Genomic DNA, 18,860 nt, shown 5'->3' with positions numbered 1-18,860 from the left:
ACATGCAAACTCTGCACAGAAAGGCCCTTGCCGGCCACGGGGCTCGAACCCGGACCTTCTTGCTGTGAGGCAACAGCGCTAACCACTACACCACCGTGCCGCCCCCTGGATTTTATATATATATATATTTATATATATATATATATATATATATATATATATATATATATATATATATATATATATATATATAAAAGATGGATCACTCACTTTCAGTAAGAGCTTTATCCTGTTTAGGGTGGCTGTGGATCTGGAGCCTTTCTGGGAATACTGGGTGAGGGCCACAAATTTGCTATTGCTGGGTTTCAGTCATGTGACTTTTCTTAGCAGTTTTACTAGAAGTGAAATAGCTGGTGGTCTAAACAGCTGCCGTAGTGCAAACAACTAGCGATAACTTATCAGAGTGCTCGTAATCTAGAAGCCACTGCTTGCTTTAGATATATTCAGAAGATTGTTGTGTGCAATGGAATCGACCCGTACAGTCTGGGAAAGAAGGATTTGTCATACGATCTCGAAAACTACCCTTCAGTCGAGTTCCTCGACATCTCGAACTATCTGGTGTTGCAGACATCCTTCTACACCGCAAAACAGATGAAAGCGTGGAAGAGTATGGAGGCTTACAACTTTTTTGTATGTGGCTGGGTAAAGGACCTCGCTATCAAGTTGCTGCCGAATGAATCCTGTATTGTTTTTGCCCGTGTGAGTATGGTTTTTTTTTCAGCTTTTCGTTTGCGTCTTTACAATGAAGCGCTGCAAGTTGAAGTGTAAACAAACAGTTCACTTGATTCTCACTTGTGTTGGCTCTTATCTCTCAGGTAAATCATTCACAAAGATCATCAGAAACCCCTTTAAAGACCTGGATCTTAGTTAAACAAGACAGAGAAGTGATCACGGCGCATTGTAACTGTATGGCTGGGTAAGAATTTTGAAGCGACCTTCACGCATATGGACTTTGTGAGGAGTAAACAAAGAAACAGCTGGGGACTTTAGAGCTTTGTGACTAAAAAAAAAAGTACTGTAAAATAATGACATATAGCAAGAAAAGTACTTGGAAAACACTAAGGCCAAAGCCGAGAGGGAAATACAAACCTTTCACCAAGTGATCACTGCAAACTCGAGCATGCTTCGACTCGGCTCCCTTCGATTTCAGTGAGAGGTTCAAAAGCCACCTTTCTCGACGTCTTTTTGTGAAACTCTGTGTTCGTTCACTCTTTTTTATTAGTTCACGGGGAACCCTGAAGAAACTTTTATCAGTTTCACGGTTTGATCGATTCGAACAACCTAAAACAATGCAAGCATAGGGCATTTTTCATGCAAGCAATGCACCTTCTCCGTACAAACGCTTTGTCAACTGAGCTTTGATAGACCACCAGCTGAAGTTTTGAATAATTAATGAGGCAGATGTGATGTCACGTGAGACCCAGCAATTGCAGGGTGGGAGAAGAAATCTACTGAATATTCATGACGAAAGTGCTACCTGATTAGACAGTGAACGGCTTTTATTTCACTTCGTTGTTTTGATGACAAAAAAAATCAACATCCAAATTAGGTGTCCTTTACTAGCACGAACCCAAATCCTAAACTTATTGCCATGTATGTATTCTCTGACCTGGGGTTCCCAAGTCAAAACGCGTTGAAACATTCACCTGCCAATCAGGTAGCATTTTCCTAATGAATATTCATGAGACCCCACCTTGCATAAATGAAATTTCCGAGGACACCAGTCCACCCAGGTCACAATGCACACCAAGGGGCAATTTATCCTAGCCAATCCACCAAATTATACACTACCGTTCAAAAGTTTGGAGTCACCCAGACAATTTTGTGTTTTCCATGAAAAGTCACACTTTTATTTACCACCATAAGTTGTAAAATGAATAGAAAATATAGTCAAGACATTTTTCTGGCCATTTTGAGCATTTAATCGACCCCACAAATGTGATGCTCCAGAAACTCAATCTGCTCAAAGGAAGGTCAGTTTTATAGCTTCTCTAAAGAGCTCAACTGTTTTCAGCTGTGCTAACATGATTGTACAAGGGTTTTCTAATCATCCATTAGCCTTCTGAGGCAATGAGCAAACACATTGTACCATTAGAACACTGGAGTGAGAGTTGCTGGAAATGGGCCTCTATACACCTATGGAGATATTGCACCAAAAACCAGACATTTGCAGCTAGAATAGTCATTTACCACATTAGCAATGTATAGAGTGGATTTCTGATTAGTTTAAAGTGATCTTCATTGAAAAGAACAGTGCTTTTCTTTCAAAAATAAGGAAATTTCAAAGTGACCCCAAACTTTTGAATGGTAGTGTATTGCCACTTTTCCACTACCAACGCGGCTGAGTTGGGCTGAGCCGTGCCGTGCTGAGTTGGGCTGAGTCGAGCTGAGCGGGGCTGTTGGAGTTGCATTTTGACTACAACCGCACTGAACCGTGCTGGCTGGAAGTGGGTGGACACATTAGGTGGAGTTAGCGAAAGTGGGTGGACGTCACGTGATGTCGCTAGGCGGTGCAAACAGTGACATCAGTGACCTTTTAAGCGGTAGTCTCACGACCCGGATAGTAAACAATAAACATGGAGTCGTTAGTGTTGCTGGTCTTGGTGCTGTGGCTTGTTGTCACCGACAACGCCAACAGATACTGGCAAGAGCGTATAGATGAGGCGAGGCGCATAAGGCTTCAGAAAGTCTCCTAATTCGTAATTATTATTCTTCCGGGTTTACGGTGTTTACAGATCCCAGCGTGCTCGCGGGGCGTGTGTGGGCATGTGAGGACACTCCTCCTCACCAATCAGTGCACAGGGGAGTGTCTCCTCACGCCCCTAGCCCCACTCGGCTCGGTTTGGCTCGCTTCAGCCCTTCTCCAAAACCGTGCGAGTTTTGGGGGCTGAGTAGGGCTGAAGCGAGCTGAGTCGTGCTGTTGTGAGGTAGTCGAAACGCGAGCCGTGTCGGGCTGAAGCGAGCTGAAGTGAGCTGAAAAAGGGTAGTGGAAAAGGGCCATATGTGTTTGAGAGGTATAAGGAAACCAAGAAACCTGCTGAAAACCCCGCAAATACAGGGCGAACATGCATAGAAATATTTTGAAAACTAGCATAAATATGATTATGGGATAAAATTCCACTCCTCCCAGTTTTATACAGTAAACAGTGCTTTGCCTGCTTTCCATCTGAGTAAATTATTATGTAGTTCGTTCATTTACCTCAGCAAACACACACTTCATACAATGTTCGAAATGTTATATAGTATATTTTATGCGTATGACCATGGCCATTCATGATCTCTTGGTGACAAAAGTAAGACAAGCCATCACCATCCAACAGACCTTTTATTTATTCTTAAATTTTAGCAAATAAATTATGCCTTCATGACAATATATTATGCTGATTAATAAATAATATGAACAATTGAATATTAGTAATACTTCAATGCAACAGAGTCCACAGATAGACTCCAAGTATGGCACAGTGGAAGAGACAAAACTCACCGCTTAATAGTAACAACAAACCATGATTCAATCGAAAAAATAACATTATAAAAAGCAGTTCGGTTTGATACTGCATCACAGCAAGCAGCTGATTTTTTTTTTCCATATTTTTTTTGTCAACATAGTGCATATGCAACAACATCAACTCTGATAAACAATGATATTAAGGATAATTGTTTGAATGAATCCTAAGCTGAAGCAATAAAATATACAATCGTTGCGTGCCCTAAGCATGAAAGACATTCCATCTCTTTAATCCCATAGTCATTCAACATTAAGCAGAAAGAGAATTTTAAGAAACAGCAAAGAACATTATGAAACGCTGGCATTATTGGTCATTATTACATTATAAATGTAGGAAATACTATGGCAACCTGTGAAACATGTTTCTGACGTCACATTATGGGATGTCATTATTTTGGCACTGGATCAGGTTCGTATACATAAGTATTGTATACATAATATTCAATCAAAATATTTACATTCAATATATTGTGTATGTGTGTGTGCACAGAGGAGTATGAGTATAGTGGTGTCATGTTTTTGTTCATGTGTTATGTGTGTTTGTGTGTGCTCCTGTCGTTTATATGATTCACTCCCCATGTGAAAAAGTTCGCTCTTTCTCCCCCCCCCAGTTGCTGACTCACCCTTAGCCTCATACCGTACTCTTTCGAGCCTCGTTCTCACCATGTCACTACCTTGAGCTCTTTTAAGTCCCTAAGGCACCGACCTAAACATTATAAAACATATCTGATAGTGAGAAACCACAAGCTCACGCTTAACCCTTTTAAATCCTTACCATTCTCTTCTCTCTAACACACACTCGCGCACGCACACACAAACACACACTGACACCAACACACACACTTACATGAGTCAGCAACGAGCAAGAGAGATACTGAAAATAGACTGAAAAAGAAAGGAAAGGTATATTTCTTAAAGGACTTTCATCTTCATTTTCTTTCCATCCTTAATTTTGGATTTCTCTCTTCGATGTTCCTTCAGATGGACACCTCATACTCCCTTGTGTCCTACAGAGAAACAGAACACCCGTAAAAACCACATGATTGCTTCAGGCGGAGGAAATTACACAGAAAATCGAAAGCATTAGGAGGTTTGGAAAATGCCCCATGTACAACAATTTTAGTGGCAAACACCAGTACCAGTCAAAAATTTGGACATGCCTTCTAATTCAATGGTTTTTTTTCTTTATTTTTTTTAAATTAAAAGACACTTCATGTCTTAAAGTAATGATGGATGTTGTTTCTCTTTACTTACAGTGGTGCTTGAAAGTTTGTGAACCCTTTAGAATTTTCGATATTTCTGCATAAATATGACCTAAAACATCAGATTTTCACACAAGTCTGAAAAGTAGATAAAGAGAACCCAGTTAAACAAATGAGGCAAAAATATTATACTTGATCATTTATTTGTTGAGGAAAATGATCCAATATTACATATCTGTGAGTGGGAAAAGTATGTGAACCTCTAGGATTAGCACTTAATTTGAAGGTGAAATTAGAGTCAGGTGTTTTCAATCAATGGGATGACACTCAGATGTGAGTGGGCACCCTGTTTTATTTAAAGAACAGGGATCTATCAAAGTCTGATCTTCACAACACATGTTTGTGGAAGTGAATCATGGCACGAACAAAGGAGATTTCTGAGGACCTCAGAAAAAGCGTTGTTGATGCTCACCAGGCTGGAAAAGGTTACAAAACCATCTCTAAAGAGTTTGGACTCCACCAATCCACAGTCAGACAGATTGTGTACAAATGGAGGACATTCAAGACCATTGTTACCCTCCCCAGGAGTAGTCGACCAACAAAGATCACTTCAAGAGCAAGGCGTGTAATAGTCAGCGAGGTCACAAAGGGCTTCAGGGTAACTTCTAAGCAACTGAAGGCCTCTCTCACATTGGCTAATTTTAATGTTCATGAGTCCACCATCAGGAGAACACTGAACAACAATGGTGTGCATGGCAGGGTTGCAAGGAGAAAGCCACTGCTCTCCAAAAAGAACATTGCTGCTCATCTGCAGTTTGCTAAAGATTATGTGGACAAGCCAGAAGGCTATTGGAAAAATGTTTTGTGGATGGATGAGACCAAAATAGAACTTTTTGGTTTAAATGAGAAGCGTTATGTTTGAAGAAAGGAAAACACTGCATTCCAGCATAAGAACCTTATCCCATCTGTGAAACATGGTGGTGATAGTATCGTGGTTTGGGCCTGTTTTGCTGCATCTGGGCCAGGACAGCTTGCCATCATTGATGGAACAATGAATTCTGAATTATACCAGCAAATTCTAAAGGAAAATGTCAGGACATCTGTCCATGAACTGAATCTCAAGAAAAGGTGGGTCATGCAGCAAGACAACGACCCTAAGCACACAAGTCGTTCTACCAAAGAATGGCTAAAGAAGAAGAAAGTTAATGTTTTGGAATGGCCAAGTCAAAGTCCTGACCTTAATACAATCGAAATGTTGTGGAAGAACCTGAAGCGAGCAGTTCATGTGAGGAAATCCACCAACATCCCAGAGTTGAAGCTGTTCTGTACGGAGGAATGGGCTAAAATTCCTCCAAGCCGGTGTGCAGGACTGATCAACAGTTACCGGAAACGTTTAGTTGCAGTTATTGCTGCACAAAGGGGTCACACTAGATACTGAAAGCAAAGGTTCACATACTTTTACCACTCACAGATATGTAATATTGGATCATTTTCTTCAATAAATAAATGACCGAGTATAATATTTTTGTCTCATTTGTTTAACTGGGTTCTCTTTATCTACTTTTAGGACTTGTGTGAAAATCTGATGATGTTTTTGGTCGTATTTATGCAGAAATACAGAAAATTCTAAAGCATTCACAAACTTTCAAGCACCACTATAGTTGAGCGGTTCTTGACATAATATCGTGGTGTAGTGTTTAGCACTGTCGCCTCACAGCAAGAAGGTTTTGGGTTCGAGCCCAGTAGCCGAGCGGGGCCTTTCTGTGCGGAGTTTGCATGTTCTTCCCGTGTCCGCGTGGGTTTCCTCCGGGTGTCCCGGTTTCCCCCACAGTCCAAAGGCAAGCAGGTTAGGTTAACTGGTGACTCTAAATTGACCGTAGGTGTGAATGTGAGTGTGAATGGTTGTCTGTGTCTATGTGTCAGCCCTGCGATAACCTGGCAACTTGTCCAGGGTGTACCCCGCCTTTCGCCTGTAGTCAGCTGGGATAGGCTCCAGCTTGCCTGCAACCCTGTAGAACGGGATAAGCGGCTACAGATAATGGATGGATGTTATTTCATACTTTTGACGTCTACAGTGTAGTCAAAATACAGAAAAACCTATGAATGAGTAGGGGTGTAAAAACTTTTGACTGGTACTGTAGGTCAGAAAGAAAGACATTTAACATGCATTCAAACACAATTAAAACAAAGCTTGACTCCTTACTTATGATTTTATTCACTATGAAGAGAAAAAGTACCTAAAGAAGGTGTTTTTTTCCTGAAAACGCTAGCTAGCTTAGTCTAGTAAAAGAACTGTTTTAATTAACTAATTTTGCATTTTATGACTCTAGCTATCCACTAACATTAGCTGGTTTATCTAACTACAAGGTAGCCACTCCATTGCTATCTAGTAACTTCTAGCAGGGTTGATTACTCGTTTATAGCAAAACTTTTGTGCCAATTAACCCCACCCTCCATAAATGTTGCAGATATCACACTCAGCTTTAAAAGGGTACTACACATTGTTTTTAGAGCTGTAAACTAAATTATGTAACTGTAGTGTGATCAAACACATCAATGCTGGTGTTAATATTGACAAAATTACCAACTTTATAAAAATCACTAATACCCTGTCCACACTAGGGATTTTGTACCGATACGAAACTCCTTTCGTACCGCAACACCTGTCCACACTAGCAACTATACCGGTACTGTAGCGGTATAACTGTATCAGTACGAAACCTACAAATGTATGGGTTTCGTACTGGTACAGTATCGGTACTGTAGCGCTTCGCTGTAGTGTGGACAGATGAAGCAGTTCTGTATCGATACAAATGTAATGCGCATGCGCAATGAACCATTCCTACTTCTTCCGGCAATACGCACGTGCTTTCCAGCTGTAAATAAAATGTCAAAATGGCTCAAAACGACCGTGGAGCTACATGGAGCAAAGAAAGGGGGAAAAAGGAGGGAGGAAGAGGGGAAAAGGGAGGGGAAGAGAAGGGAAGAGGGAGAAAGTGAGGGGGGAGAAAGGGAGATTCGTTTTCTTTGTTTCTTTCTCAACTGCCTCGCGCGTTTTATATGATTCGACTGAATAAATGACCACCAGAAATACAGACTGTACGTTGACAACAAAAAGCACACACACGTTGTTTCATCCGCCATATTCTCAGAAGGAAGTTACTCGGTAACCATGGAAACATTTCGCGCACGCGCATTTCAACTACCGTGAAAGAAAACCACAAACATTTCTCACTAGTGTGGACAGATGCACTAAGCTGTACCGGTATACTTTGTATCGATACAGTTATACCACTTTCGTACCGGTATAAGTGTGAACACAGCATAAGTTATGCATTGCAAATGGCTCAAAATGGCATCTGCTGGTTACAATCATCCTGAACCTTGCAAGGCCAATGCTCACATAGAGTCAACCATCTGGTACTTCTCTATGCCATGAAATGGTTCTTCAAATAAAGAATGTTAAACTGACACAGGTCGATGTATTAAAAAGATGAATAATACCCTATGGAGCTAGAATAACCCCTAGGTACTTGAATCACATGCTGTTTTGCCTGCTGCCTCATGCCTGTGAAGGAGAATGAGCTGGAAAACCACAGCGCGCTAATGTTACCACTTGGGTACGGAAATTACTGAAGTTTATCCTCATTATAATGAGCGAGGTTGCAACAAACATGGCAGAACCGGTGGACACAGAAGTGAGCACTCAAGAGCCTTCAAGCTCACAGGTGCGTTTAGATTTGGAATATTTTTTCCCCACTCTTTTCTGGCGGGTTTTGCCTCTAATTCCTTAAAATCATCACTTTTTGTCTCTATTTAGGAGTCTTCGTTCGATCTGGGTGATTCGCCATGTTTGCTGTGACTCCACAGTCGCGACCTCTGACCCGCGCATGACCTCATGTGACTTTTCCAAACTGGCTGCCGAGCGGTTTGTAAACAGACTAACACGTGGTTAGGATGCCCCACATTAGGAAATAAAATGTATTGAAACAAGATGATGCATACCAGCTATGGGTATGGGTATCGGCTCAAACAATTCAGAAAGGGGAGTGGATTAAATGATTCCTGAATCAGCACATCGACCTGTGTCAATTTAACTCCCTCTAACCCACTTCCCCCATCCTGCCCTTGACAGAGTCTGAAATTTTCAAATATATACTGATCGAGACTCATTATTCACGAGTTTATGCCCACCCCTTCCTCAGCCCCTCCCTCCCTTTCTCAGTCCATTGTTCCCTTTTATTTTTTCACGTTTTTCAAAATTATGCCTTGGGTGGAGTTAGGCTCAAAACTGGGGTGAAGTTACACTTTAAGGTATCTGAAGCCCCTTTCACATATGAAATCTGTTATTGTATGAGAGGAAAAAAGACATGAAATAGAGAACCAAATTTTAATTTCCACTCAGTCTTCCATAATGAAAAAGTAATGGATATCGTGTATTCCCAACTAACTGTATTTAATGGAATGCTCCGGAACGCAAACCTCCGCATTGAATTTCTAAACTAAAATAGCATGGATTTGATAAACTGGTCTCCTAACGAAATTGACACAGTTTCTGGGTTCGGGGGAACCCACCTGTCCTGCCGGAACATCTGTGGAGGACATTGGAGATATCTACCTATTCGGAACCATGATTACCAGACTTTTGCTGATTGGATTAGGCATTGCCCTGGTATATCGAGGAAATCAGACAACGGTGACAGCTGTTCAAAGCCCCACAAAGCTGCCCGATATGATTGAAGTGGTGGGCAAAGCTGTCGGCACTCAGACTGTGGCTATAGAACTTGAACCACAACATGGTTGTCATCTGGGAGACGCTTTCAGCTTTGCAAGGAATAAGTATTTCGGAGACCAAATGGAATTGAATTGAACAGAAATGGACAGGTATGGACGAAATGGACAGATATGGGTGAATGGTGTGGACGTGTAAAGACTGCGTCTGTTCGAAAGACCAAACAAACAATCTCTATCTTATCGACATTCGGCTCCCTGAACAGCACCGGCCTCGATCAAGGCTGTTGCTGGGAAAACATTTCCCCCAGAAGGTCACTGCTGGGAGATACTCTCACATTCTTCGCATTCCTTCCCCAATTTTCTGCGGTCGCCGTTTTTCACCCCCAGTGTGACAAGCGGGTGCGTGACCAGCGCCGCTTGCATGGCTGCACGAGCGGACGGCTGCTTGCTTGCGCTGGGTTGCCTCTACCTCCTCCCCTCCCCTCCTACCCCCTTACCCCTTCCCCCCACCCCTGATTGCCCCCTCCTTCCCCCCTTTCCCCCCCCTCAAGTCCCATGTTTTAAAGTGTACTTGTGTTATTGTGTGCTTGTGCGGAGGTTTTTAAATGCTCCCACACTGTACTCCTGATAGGAGCATAGTGGGGGGGGGGGGGTCGTCTTTTTTTCCTCATCTTTCCTCATGTTAAGACTGTGTTTCTTTTTCTTTTATCCCTGTCTTCCTGTCCTGTTCCCCCTCTGTAAGGACAGGTTGATGGTCAATTTCACTGGTAACAGTGACAATAAAGGGTTCATTCATTCATGTATGAACCATGCAAGACTGGATATGACATATAATTTACAAGGTGGCAAGTCCATTGTTGTGTAAACCCCAAGCTGAAACATTAGCTAGTTAGCAACATGGCATGAGTGGAACTGCATCACATCTCTGCTGAAAGTTCTGTTCCTGTTTCTGAACATTTGTTTTGTTCAGATTTTGTTCAGATTGTTATTTTTGCTTATGTATGCTGAGGTTTTCTTTGCTAGTTGTTTTGACTTTGCTGCCAGTTTCTTTACATTGAGGCAGTATGACTAATTCTGTCACAATATCATCATTTATGTCACCGCCAGCAATGTCACGACTGGTCACAACAAGTAAATCTGATCTTTCTAATTCCTACTGGAGCCATAACAAAAGATTTCCATAAATGATAATCGGTCACCAAGGGATAGATTAATGTTTCGACTTTGCCGTTTTGCTCCCATTCCTACAGGACACCCTTCCTGCATATTAATGTAATGTACAGTTTTCGGTGTGAGTGGGAATGGGGTATTACATGGCACTGATTAGCATGTGATAATAATTAAACTCATGGAACATTGTTGTATCTCAGTGAGACAACACATCTTGATAAAAATATAAGTGTTTTAATTTTAGTAAAACGTAATTGATAAAAAAAATATTCTGATGTGTTTCATTGTTTGGTTCCTCAAGCTGATTTCCATGCTAAAATCACTCCCTCTGCATCATGAAAGCAGCATGAGTGCATTTTTCTGTCATAGAACATCAGCTGACCTCGTAATCTCATTCTCTGCAGTAAGCGTTTGTGTAATGTTCACTCAGTTCTGTTCATTGAATTTTTCCTGCAGTGCTTCTGTTGATTGGATTGGATTAGATTAGATTTGATGGACTTGTCTTACCCCTGCTTCATGCAGTGGGTTATTAAAGTCAGATTCCACCGTGATGGGACTGTAGGAGTGGGTGTGTGAGAGGGACTTCCAACACCACCCAGCCTGGAGACAGAGAGGACACGCCGAGCTGAAACTCCGAGCTAAGTCATTGCTGCACAGTGCACAATGGAATAGACATGTTCTTTGGTTGTTCAAGATTGAGGCTCAGCAGCTTCAAGCGATCTTCGATCAGGAGCCCTGTTCACATATTAACCAGCGTGAACACAAAGCAAAGCTGCAACTGCAAGAAGATTCGCACAGCAACCGACAGAGACGAGACTTTGGAAGATGAAGTCAATACGCCAACCTTAACTTTTGTAAACAAACTTTTCTTAACGTGTAGTAGTTCTTACAAACGTACGGTTAATTCATGACTGATTTACATTGTTCCTTAATGTGCGTTATCACAAATACACCATTTTGGCTTGCTAATCTTTAGGGTGGAAAGCACAATGGGAGACTGAAAAGGGGGGGGTGGAATCACAAAATTATAAGGGCTTAGTAAATATGGGTAAAAATGGTTATTGGGGGACAACGACACCCAGTCCTTGTGGTTGGCTTAATCTCACACTGAAAACGAGAAAAAATTTAATCTTTAACTCCCAAGCTTTTTTGGCAAACGACCCCAAATGGACATGAATTTTCTACAACCCTAAGACTGACCACCCTAATTTTTTTAAATTACAGATTTTGATCTGTAACATATGAACATTGTAGTATGTTAGTAACATACTGTACCCTAAAGGACTTTAAGAAAATAAACCATGCTTGAATGATGTGATGTAAAGCAGAGGAGCCTGGTTTACACTTGACGCATGATTTTACATGCGTGTGCAGAAACACCAGCAACACAAGCAGCAATATTCTCACACACACACACAGTTTATGCCCGCCCCCTCCTCAGCCCCTCCCTCCCTTTCTCAGTCCATTGTTCCCTTTTATTTTTTCGCGTTTTTCAAAATTATGCCTTGGGTGGAGTTAGGCTCAAAACTGGGGTGAAGTTACACTTTAAGGTATCTGAAGCCCCTTTCACATATGAAATCCGTTATTGTATGAGAGGAAAAAAAAAAACATGAAATAGAGAACCAATTTTTAATTCCCACTCAGTCTTCCATAATGAAAAAGTAATGGATAGCGTGTATTCCCAACTAACTGTATTTAATGAAATGCTCCGGAACGCAAACCTCCATGAGATGTATGAACCATGCAAGACTGGACATGACATATAATTTACAAGGTGGCAAGTCCATTGTTGTGTAAACCCCAAGCTGAAACATTAGTTAGTTAGCAACATGGCATGAGTGGAGCTGCATCACATCTCTGGTGAAAGTTCTGTTCCTGTTTCTGAACATTTGTTTTGTTCAGATTGTTATTTTTGCTTATGTATGCTGAGGTTTTCTTTGCTAGTTGTTTTGACTTTGCTGCTAGTTGCTTTACATTGAGGCAGTATGACTAATTCTGTCACAATATCATCATTTATGTCACCGCCAGTAATGTCACGACTGGTCACAACAAGTAAATCTGATCTTTCTGATTCCCACTGGAGCCATAACAAAAGATTTCCATAAATGATAATCGGTCACCAAGGGATAGATTAATGTTTCGACTTTGCCGTTTTGCTCCCATTCCTACAGGACACCCTTCCTGCATATTAATGTAATGTACAGTTTTCGGTGTGAGTGGGAATGGGGTATTACATGGCACTGATTAGCATGTGATAATAATTAAACTCATGGAACATTGTTGTATCTCAGTGAGACAATGCATCTTGATAAAAATATAAGTGTTTTAATTTTAGTAAAACGTAATTGATAAAAAAAATATTCTGATGTGTTTCATTGTTTGGTTCCTCAAGCTGATTTCCATGCTAAAATCACTCCCTCTGCATCATGAAAGCAGCATGAGTGCATTTTTCTGTCATAGAACATCAGCTGACCTCGTAATCTCATTCTCTGCAGTAAGCGTTTGTGTAATGTTCATTCAATTCTGTTCATTGAATTTTTCCTGCAGTGCTTCTGTTGATTGGATTGGATTAGATTTGATGGACTTGTCTTACCCCTGCTTCATACAGTGGGTTATTAAAGTCAGATTCCACTGTGATGGGACTGTAGGAGTGGGTGTGTGAGAGGGACTTCCAAAACAGTGGCTTCCACTGCAACCTACACACACTGAGAGAAAGAGAGAGAGAGAAAACAAATCAATTGTAGAATGGCAATTGGGTGCAGTGACTATGAGAGAGATTATTACACAATTACTAGGATTTCCGACATAAACAACTGTATAGAAGGGTGTCATTTCAGTTATATTCTACACAAAATGGATGCCAGGCTCAAGAGACCAGAAGTTTATCTGAGGTTAGCGTTACAAGCCAGAACCTTTAGCTTTGCTATAGTTTATCAATAAATGTAGCAAAGAAACAACTACTTTTACAGAAAAACACAATTTCTCAGACAGGGGAGACCTTTTCTGCAGCCTGTCAGCAAATACATTGGAATAACTTGTTCATATTCTACTAGGTGCTTCATATCCATCCATCCATCATCTGTAGTCACTTATCCTGTTCTACAGGGTCGCAAGCAAGCTGGAGCCTATCCCAGCTGACTATGGGCGAGAGGCAGGGTACACCCTGGACGAGTTACCAGGTCATCGCAGGGCTGACACAGAGGCAAACAACCATTCACACTCACATTCACACCTACGGTCAATTTAGAGTCACCAGTTAACCTAACCTGCATGTCTTTGGACTGTCGGGGAAACCGGAGCACCCGGAGGAAACCCACGCGGACACGGGGAGAACATGCAAACTCCACACAGAAAGGCCCCCATCGACCGCTGGGCTCAAACCCAGAACCTGCTTGCTGTGAGGCGACAGTACTAACCACTGTGCCACCCTGGTGCTTCACATAAAACTCTTAAATATCTGTTAAATACTGTGAAAGGTTTTTTTTTAAATCCAATGACTATATCTTGTTCCAAAAACATATATGAGGTAAGCAAACTATTTAATTAGTGTACTTTATTTTTTTCTAACACACATTTTTAATGTATCTGTTTTGGCATTCCAGTACAGTGATGTGGCCGCTCTGACTGCTTCAGCCATCAGAGTGTCTAGGGAACATTACAGTAGTGGTTTCCCATTGCCTTCTACTGGATTATTATAGAGGTTTTCTCCTCTCAACCATTCACACTCACACCTATGGACAATTTAGAGCCAGCAGTTAACCTAACCTGCATGTCTTTGGACTGTGGGGGAAAACCGGAGCACCCGGAGCAAACCCACACAGACAAGGGGAGAACATACAAACTCCACACAGAAAGGCCCCCATGGATCGCAGGGCTTGAGCCCAGAATCTGCTAGCTGTGAGGCAACACACAACACCACCGTGCTGCCAATGTATCTGCTTACAATCGTGAATTGTGCTATAGCTACTCTGCTGAGTTATAAAAAAAAAACCTCTGTCCTGTGCCAGAATCTGGTCTTCCCAGGCAGTCTCCTGTCCCAGTACTAACCAGCTCTTGAGGTGCATGGGTGCAGCACTGATCTCTGTTTCAGTAGCCCTCAGCCTCTCACCTATTATACAGCTAGGGTTAGAGTGGGGGCTAGTCCTTTGGTAACCACAAGAGTTTGACTCCCTACTCACATCTGTATTGCAGCGTGCCTTGCAGATGGCAGTAGGTACCGTTTTCATGATGGTCTTTGGTGTGACCCGGCCGCAAGTAGAACTTGCAGTCGCCTGGTCAAGAGGCGGACACGCTAACCACTTGGCCAACTCACAGTCCTACTGAGTTACACTGCTGAGTAATTCATGTCAATTTAAAGAAATGAGCAAAATTATCATCTATATATCCTGTACCAATAATATTTCACTTCCTTCTGCATTTGCTAGTCAGGGAATAAGCAAAAAAGATTACTTCCCCCTTCAAGAAACACCACTAGATCCAGGAAGTTCCAGTTAACCTGGAAACAAATCATGAGAGCCTGCGCACTCCTTTAAGAGGTAGGAGAACATAAACTATGAGGTAAGAAAGTAGATATGCTTACAGCAGAAGTATCAATGATTTGATTTTGCCCTTTTGAAAGAAAGGATTACTGAATTCAAAGAAGCATAATTAATCAGTATTTACCAAAGATAACTTTACCCACTTACTTAGTGTAGTACATGTATATTCCAGCAATCAAAAGGATGACCAGGATGATTGGTAGGATGATGGCCAATGCAATGTTCTCACTCAGCATTTGGTGGGAAGCCTCTAATGACTGAGAGACTGAACAGAAGCAAGAGAACAGTGAATAAACAGTGAAAAATACGTTATGCTATTCTATATTATCCTTGCCCTGTCAGTGTTCATACACCGGCTAGCTTAAGTACCACAGATACTTTCTTTTGGTTGATTTCAACATCTTTTTATGGTAGATTTAAGCCAGACCTTATTAATAAAATGTAATAGTGGCTCTGGTTTTAGCATCAGTATTGTAATGAAAGTTGTTGTTTGGCGATTTTACACATCCATCCATTATCTGTAGCTGCTTTATCCTGTTCTGCAGGGTCGCAGGCAAGCTGGAGCCTATCCCAGCTGACTATGGGTAAGAGGCGGGGTACACCCTGGACAAGTCGCCAGATCATCACAGGCACGCCCGGATCACCGCACAGGCTTCATATGGCTTCAGCCTAGGGGCCCCCACGCCCCCCACCTCGCAGGGGGGCCCCCAATAGGTCAAAAGAAAAAAAAAACCTTCATATTCATTGGCTGAAAATGAATATTTACGTAAATAAACGGACGCTGATTGGGTGAGGCAAATCCACCTTCCATATATAAACGTTAGACGTCACGCACGACGTCACTCCACAGTTGAACAGTGAACATGTGTGACAGAAAATACGAGAGCGGTGCTCAAAAGCGCAAGGCGCACTGGCAAAAAGCCCAACGTGACAAAGCTCTATTGAGCAATATACCAAAACTAACAGGGTTTTTTAAACCTAATGAAACCCTACTGGCAAGTGCAAGTCATCATGACACTAGCGTAGCAAACGTTATGTTAGCTGCAGCCAGTACTTAAGAGGTTCAGTTGCCTAAAAGGCCTACAGGCAGTGTTGGGCACGCTACTTTCAAAAAGTAATTAGTTATAGTTACTAGTTACTTTTCCCAAAAAGTAACTGAGTTAGTAACGGAGTTACTTTGTCATAAAAGTAACTAATTACCAGGGAAAGTAATTATTCCGTTACATTTTGTTCCCCCTCAAAAAAAATCAAATTCAATTAGTGTAATCATAATAAAAGTGAATGTTAAATCTGTTTAATGACTGAAATGGACACTTAACAGAACCAATTAGTAATGTTATCTACACTATATTAATATTTTTGTGGGACAATGTGAGATAAGACATCTATCAAATTTAATATATTTTTGTAGTTATTAAAATTGTTACTAATTACTGGCCACTGACGAGGACAAACGCTTTGTTCCTCGACATAATGTGCATTGCACGTAGACATTTTTGCCTTTTATTTCAAGTAATGAAAAGCAATGGCTGTATTTCCAATGTGAAAGCGCAGTGCTGGGCTGACCGCTCGCCATTGCTGTGTCTTCTGATTGAAAGTGTGCGCAGTAGTGCAGTAGGCGGAGCCTACCTACGTATGCTGTCTAAATCTACTCTGATTGGCTTACTATGCTGTTGTCTCGCATCTCCCCGCCCCCCACTAAAGCAGAGTAAAGAAAGGCTGAACGAGCAGCGTGCCAGATGAGAACAGCTTTAATAAAGTAACGCATAGTATTTTATTGTAAGTAACGGGAACGGCGTTATAACGATGTAAAAAGTAATTAGTTAGATTACTCGTTACTAAGGAAAAGTAACGCCGTTAGTAACGCCGTTTATTTCTAACGCCGTTATTCCCATCACTGCCTACAGGCACATTCAATTGACAGTTGCATAAGTTGTGATAAGTTGTTGTCAATCTAAACCTTATAGTTTTTGGTGTTCTGTTTTTGCTGGCCCAGCTGTACAAAGTTTAATAATGAAAAAAAAGTTGCCTACAGCAACTTGTAGCCTAGGGGCCCCTGGCCATGTTAATCCGGCCCTGATCACAGGGCTGACACATAGACACAGACAACCATTCACACTCACATTCACACCTACGGTCAATTTAGAGCCACCGGTTAGCCTAACCTGCATGTCTTTGGACTGTGGGGGAAACCGGAGCACCCGGAGGAAACCCACGCAGACACGGGGAGAACATGCAAACTCCACACAGAAAGGCCCTCGTCAGCCACTGGGCTCGAACCCAGAACCTTCTTGCTGTGAGGCGACAGTGCTAACCACTGTACCACCGTGCCACCCCGATTTTACACATTTAATTACTTAATTTTGTTTAGTCCTGGAGGAAAAAAATCATATCCATTTTAGAACAGATTGTAGGAATGCAAGTATGCTAGTATGCTTGTGTACATTTATATTGGGATGCATGTACGTCAGCTGTAAGTGTGCTAATGTGCAAGTGCAGTGTTCGCCCCAGGATTAAAATAAAGCCCTAACTTTCATGGTGTGACAACAGAATGTGGGGTGAGAGTATGAGAGGGGGGTCTGGGGGGGGGGGGGGGGCTCCTCCAGAAAATTTTGAAAAAAGGGGAGCCCATTTGGTGGCATCTGGTGACTTTTAGGAGCATTTGATGGTGGTACTGACACTGTCACTTTTTACTGTTAACATGTTTGAAAAGGTTGCTACAACAAGTGGAGGTCTGTGATGATGTGGTTTGCAGCATGGGGTTCACATGAGCAAAAAATAAAGTCATCATCTGATAACAATGTATTATATAATAGTGCTGTTTTATTACCTGAACCACTACCAGAACACCATTAACCAAAAGTTTAAATGAGTTCTGTTGCACTTAAAATAATAATAATACCTCTGCAGACTGCATTTACTGCACAAATGCTACAATCTTGAGTAGCACCTTTATACTTAGGCCTACTTAATACGTCAAACTTTGGTTTTAGTTTCACTTCTTTCCTCTTCTCTTTCTAACTCTTCTGTCTTACTCTCATTTAGTTGTCAAAAATACGAATCTATGCGGCGCTGAGCACCATTTGCACCTCTTTTCGGCATGATTGAAATGTGGAGATGTATTAGCCTGAGCCCGCCCATCCTAAGCACGACGCAACATGAGGGCCTGTTCCGAGCTTAGTCTGGCCAGGCAGGCTATCTACAGCATTTCCAAGCTCCCGAAAAATCGGGAACCAATCAACTTTGAGCATCTCCAACGGCCCTGGGTAGAGGCGTGTTCAAGGCACTGACGTAGTAGAACTGCGACCGGAAGCCATAGATTGTTTACAGAATCTATGCCGGAAGTGCTTCATTCACATCACGAACATGGAGCAGCGGCAAGCCTTTAACACAGCGGTAGATGCTGTATTGAAAGCATTCAACGGGAAGTTCTCATTGAAAACGGAGCAAAGAGCAGCCCTGGAGGTATTTATTGAAAGGAAGGACGTTTTCGCCTTGCTCCCGACCGGCTTCGGTAAGAGTTTAATCTACCAGTTAGCCCCGTTGCGTCGCATACGTCAGAAGAAAGAGTGGTGTGATTGGTTTAAGCTTCATCACAGCCTTTTCTGGCTTCGACCAGTAGCAAACTGAGGCATTTCAGGGAGGCGGGTCAAGCACGGGCTCTGGGAAACGGTTTGGCTTAATAGCTTGGCCAGACCAAATGCTCGG

The 18,860-nt window shown here is 42.0% G+C and overlaps 1 protein-coding gene across 1 annotated transcript in view; it reads right to left on the bottom strand.

Annotated features, from left to right (window-relative positions):
- Positions 1-4,485: 4,485 nt before the first annotated feature.
- The window catches only part of sez6l2 (seizure related 6 homolog (mouse)-like 2), a 41,165-nt gene continuing 26,790 nt past the window's right edge, over positions 4,486-18,860 (bottom strand). Inside the window, exons 16-18 of the mRNA XM_060902648.1 lie at positions 15,300-15,417; positions 13,208-13,319; positions 4,486-4,515 (exon numbers count right to left, since the gene is read on the bottom strand). Coding sequence (XP_060758631.1) covers positions 4,486-4,515; positions 13,208-13,319; positions 15,300-15,417 — 260 coding nt within the window. The remainder of the gene's footprint in view (positions 4,516-13,207; positions 13,320-15,299; positions 15,418-18,860) is intronic.

Source organism: Neoarius graeffei, chromosome 20 (genome assembly GCF_027579695.1).
Source record: "Neoarius graeffei isolate fNeoGra1 chromosome 20, fNeoGra1.pri, whole genome shotgun sequence".
Taxonomy (NCBI): Eukaryota; Metazoa; Chordata; class Actinopteri; order Siluriformes; family Ariidae; genus Neoarius; species Neoarius graeffei.
This window is presented reverse-complemented; position numbering and strand designations above follow the sequence as displayed.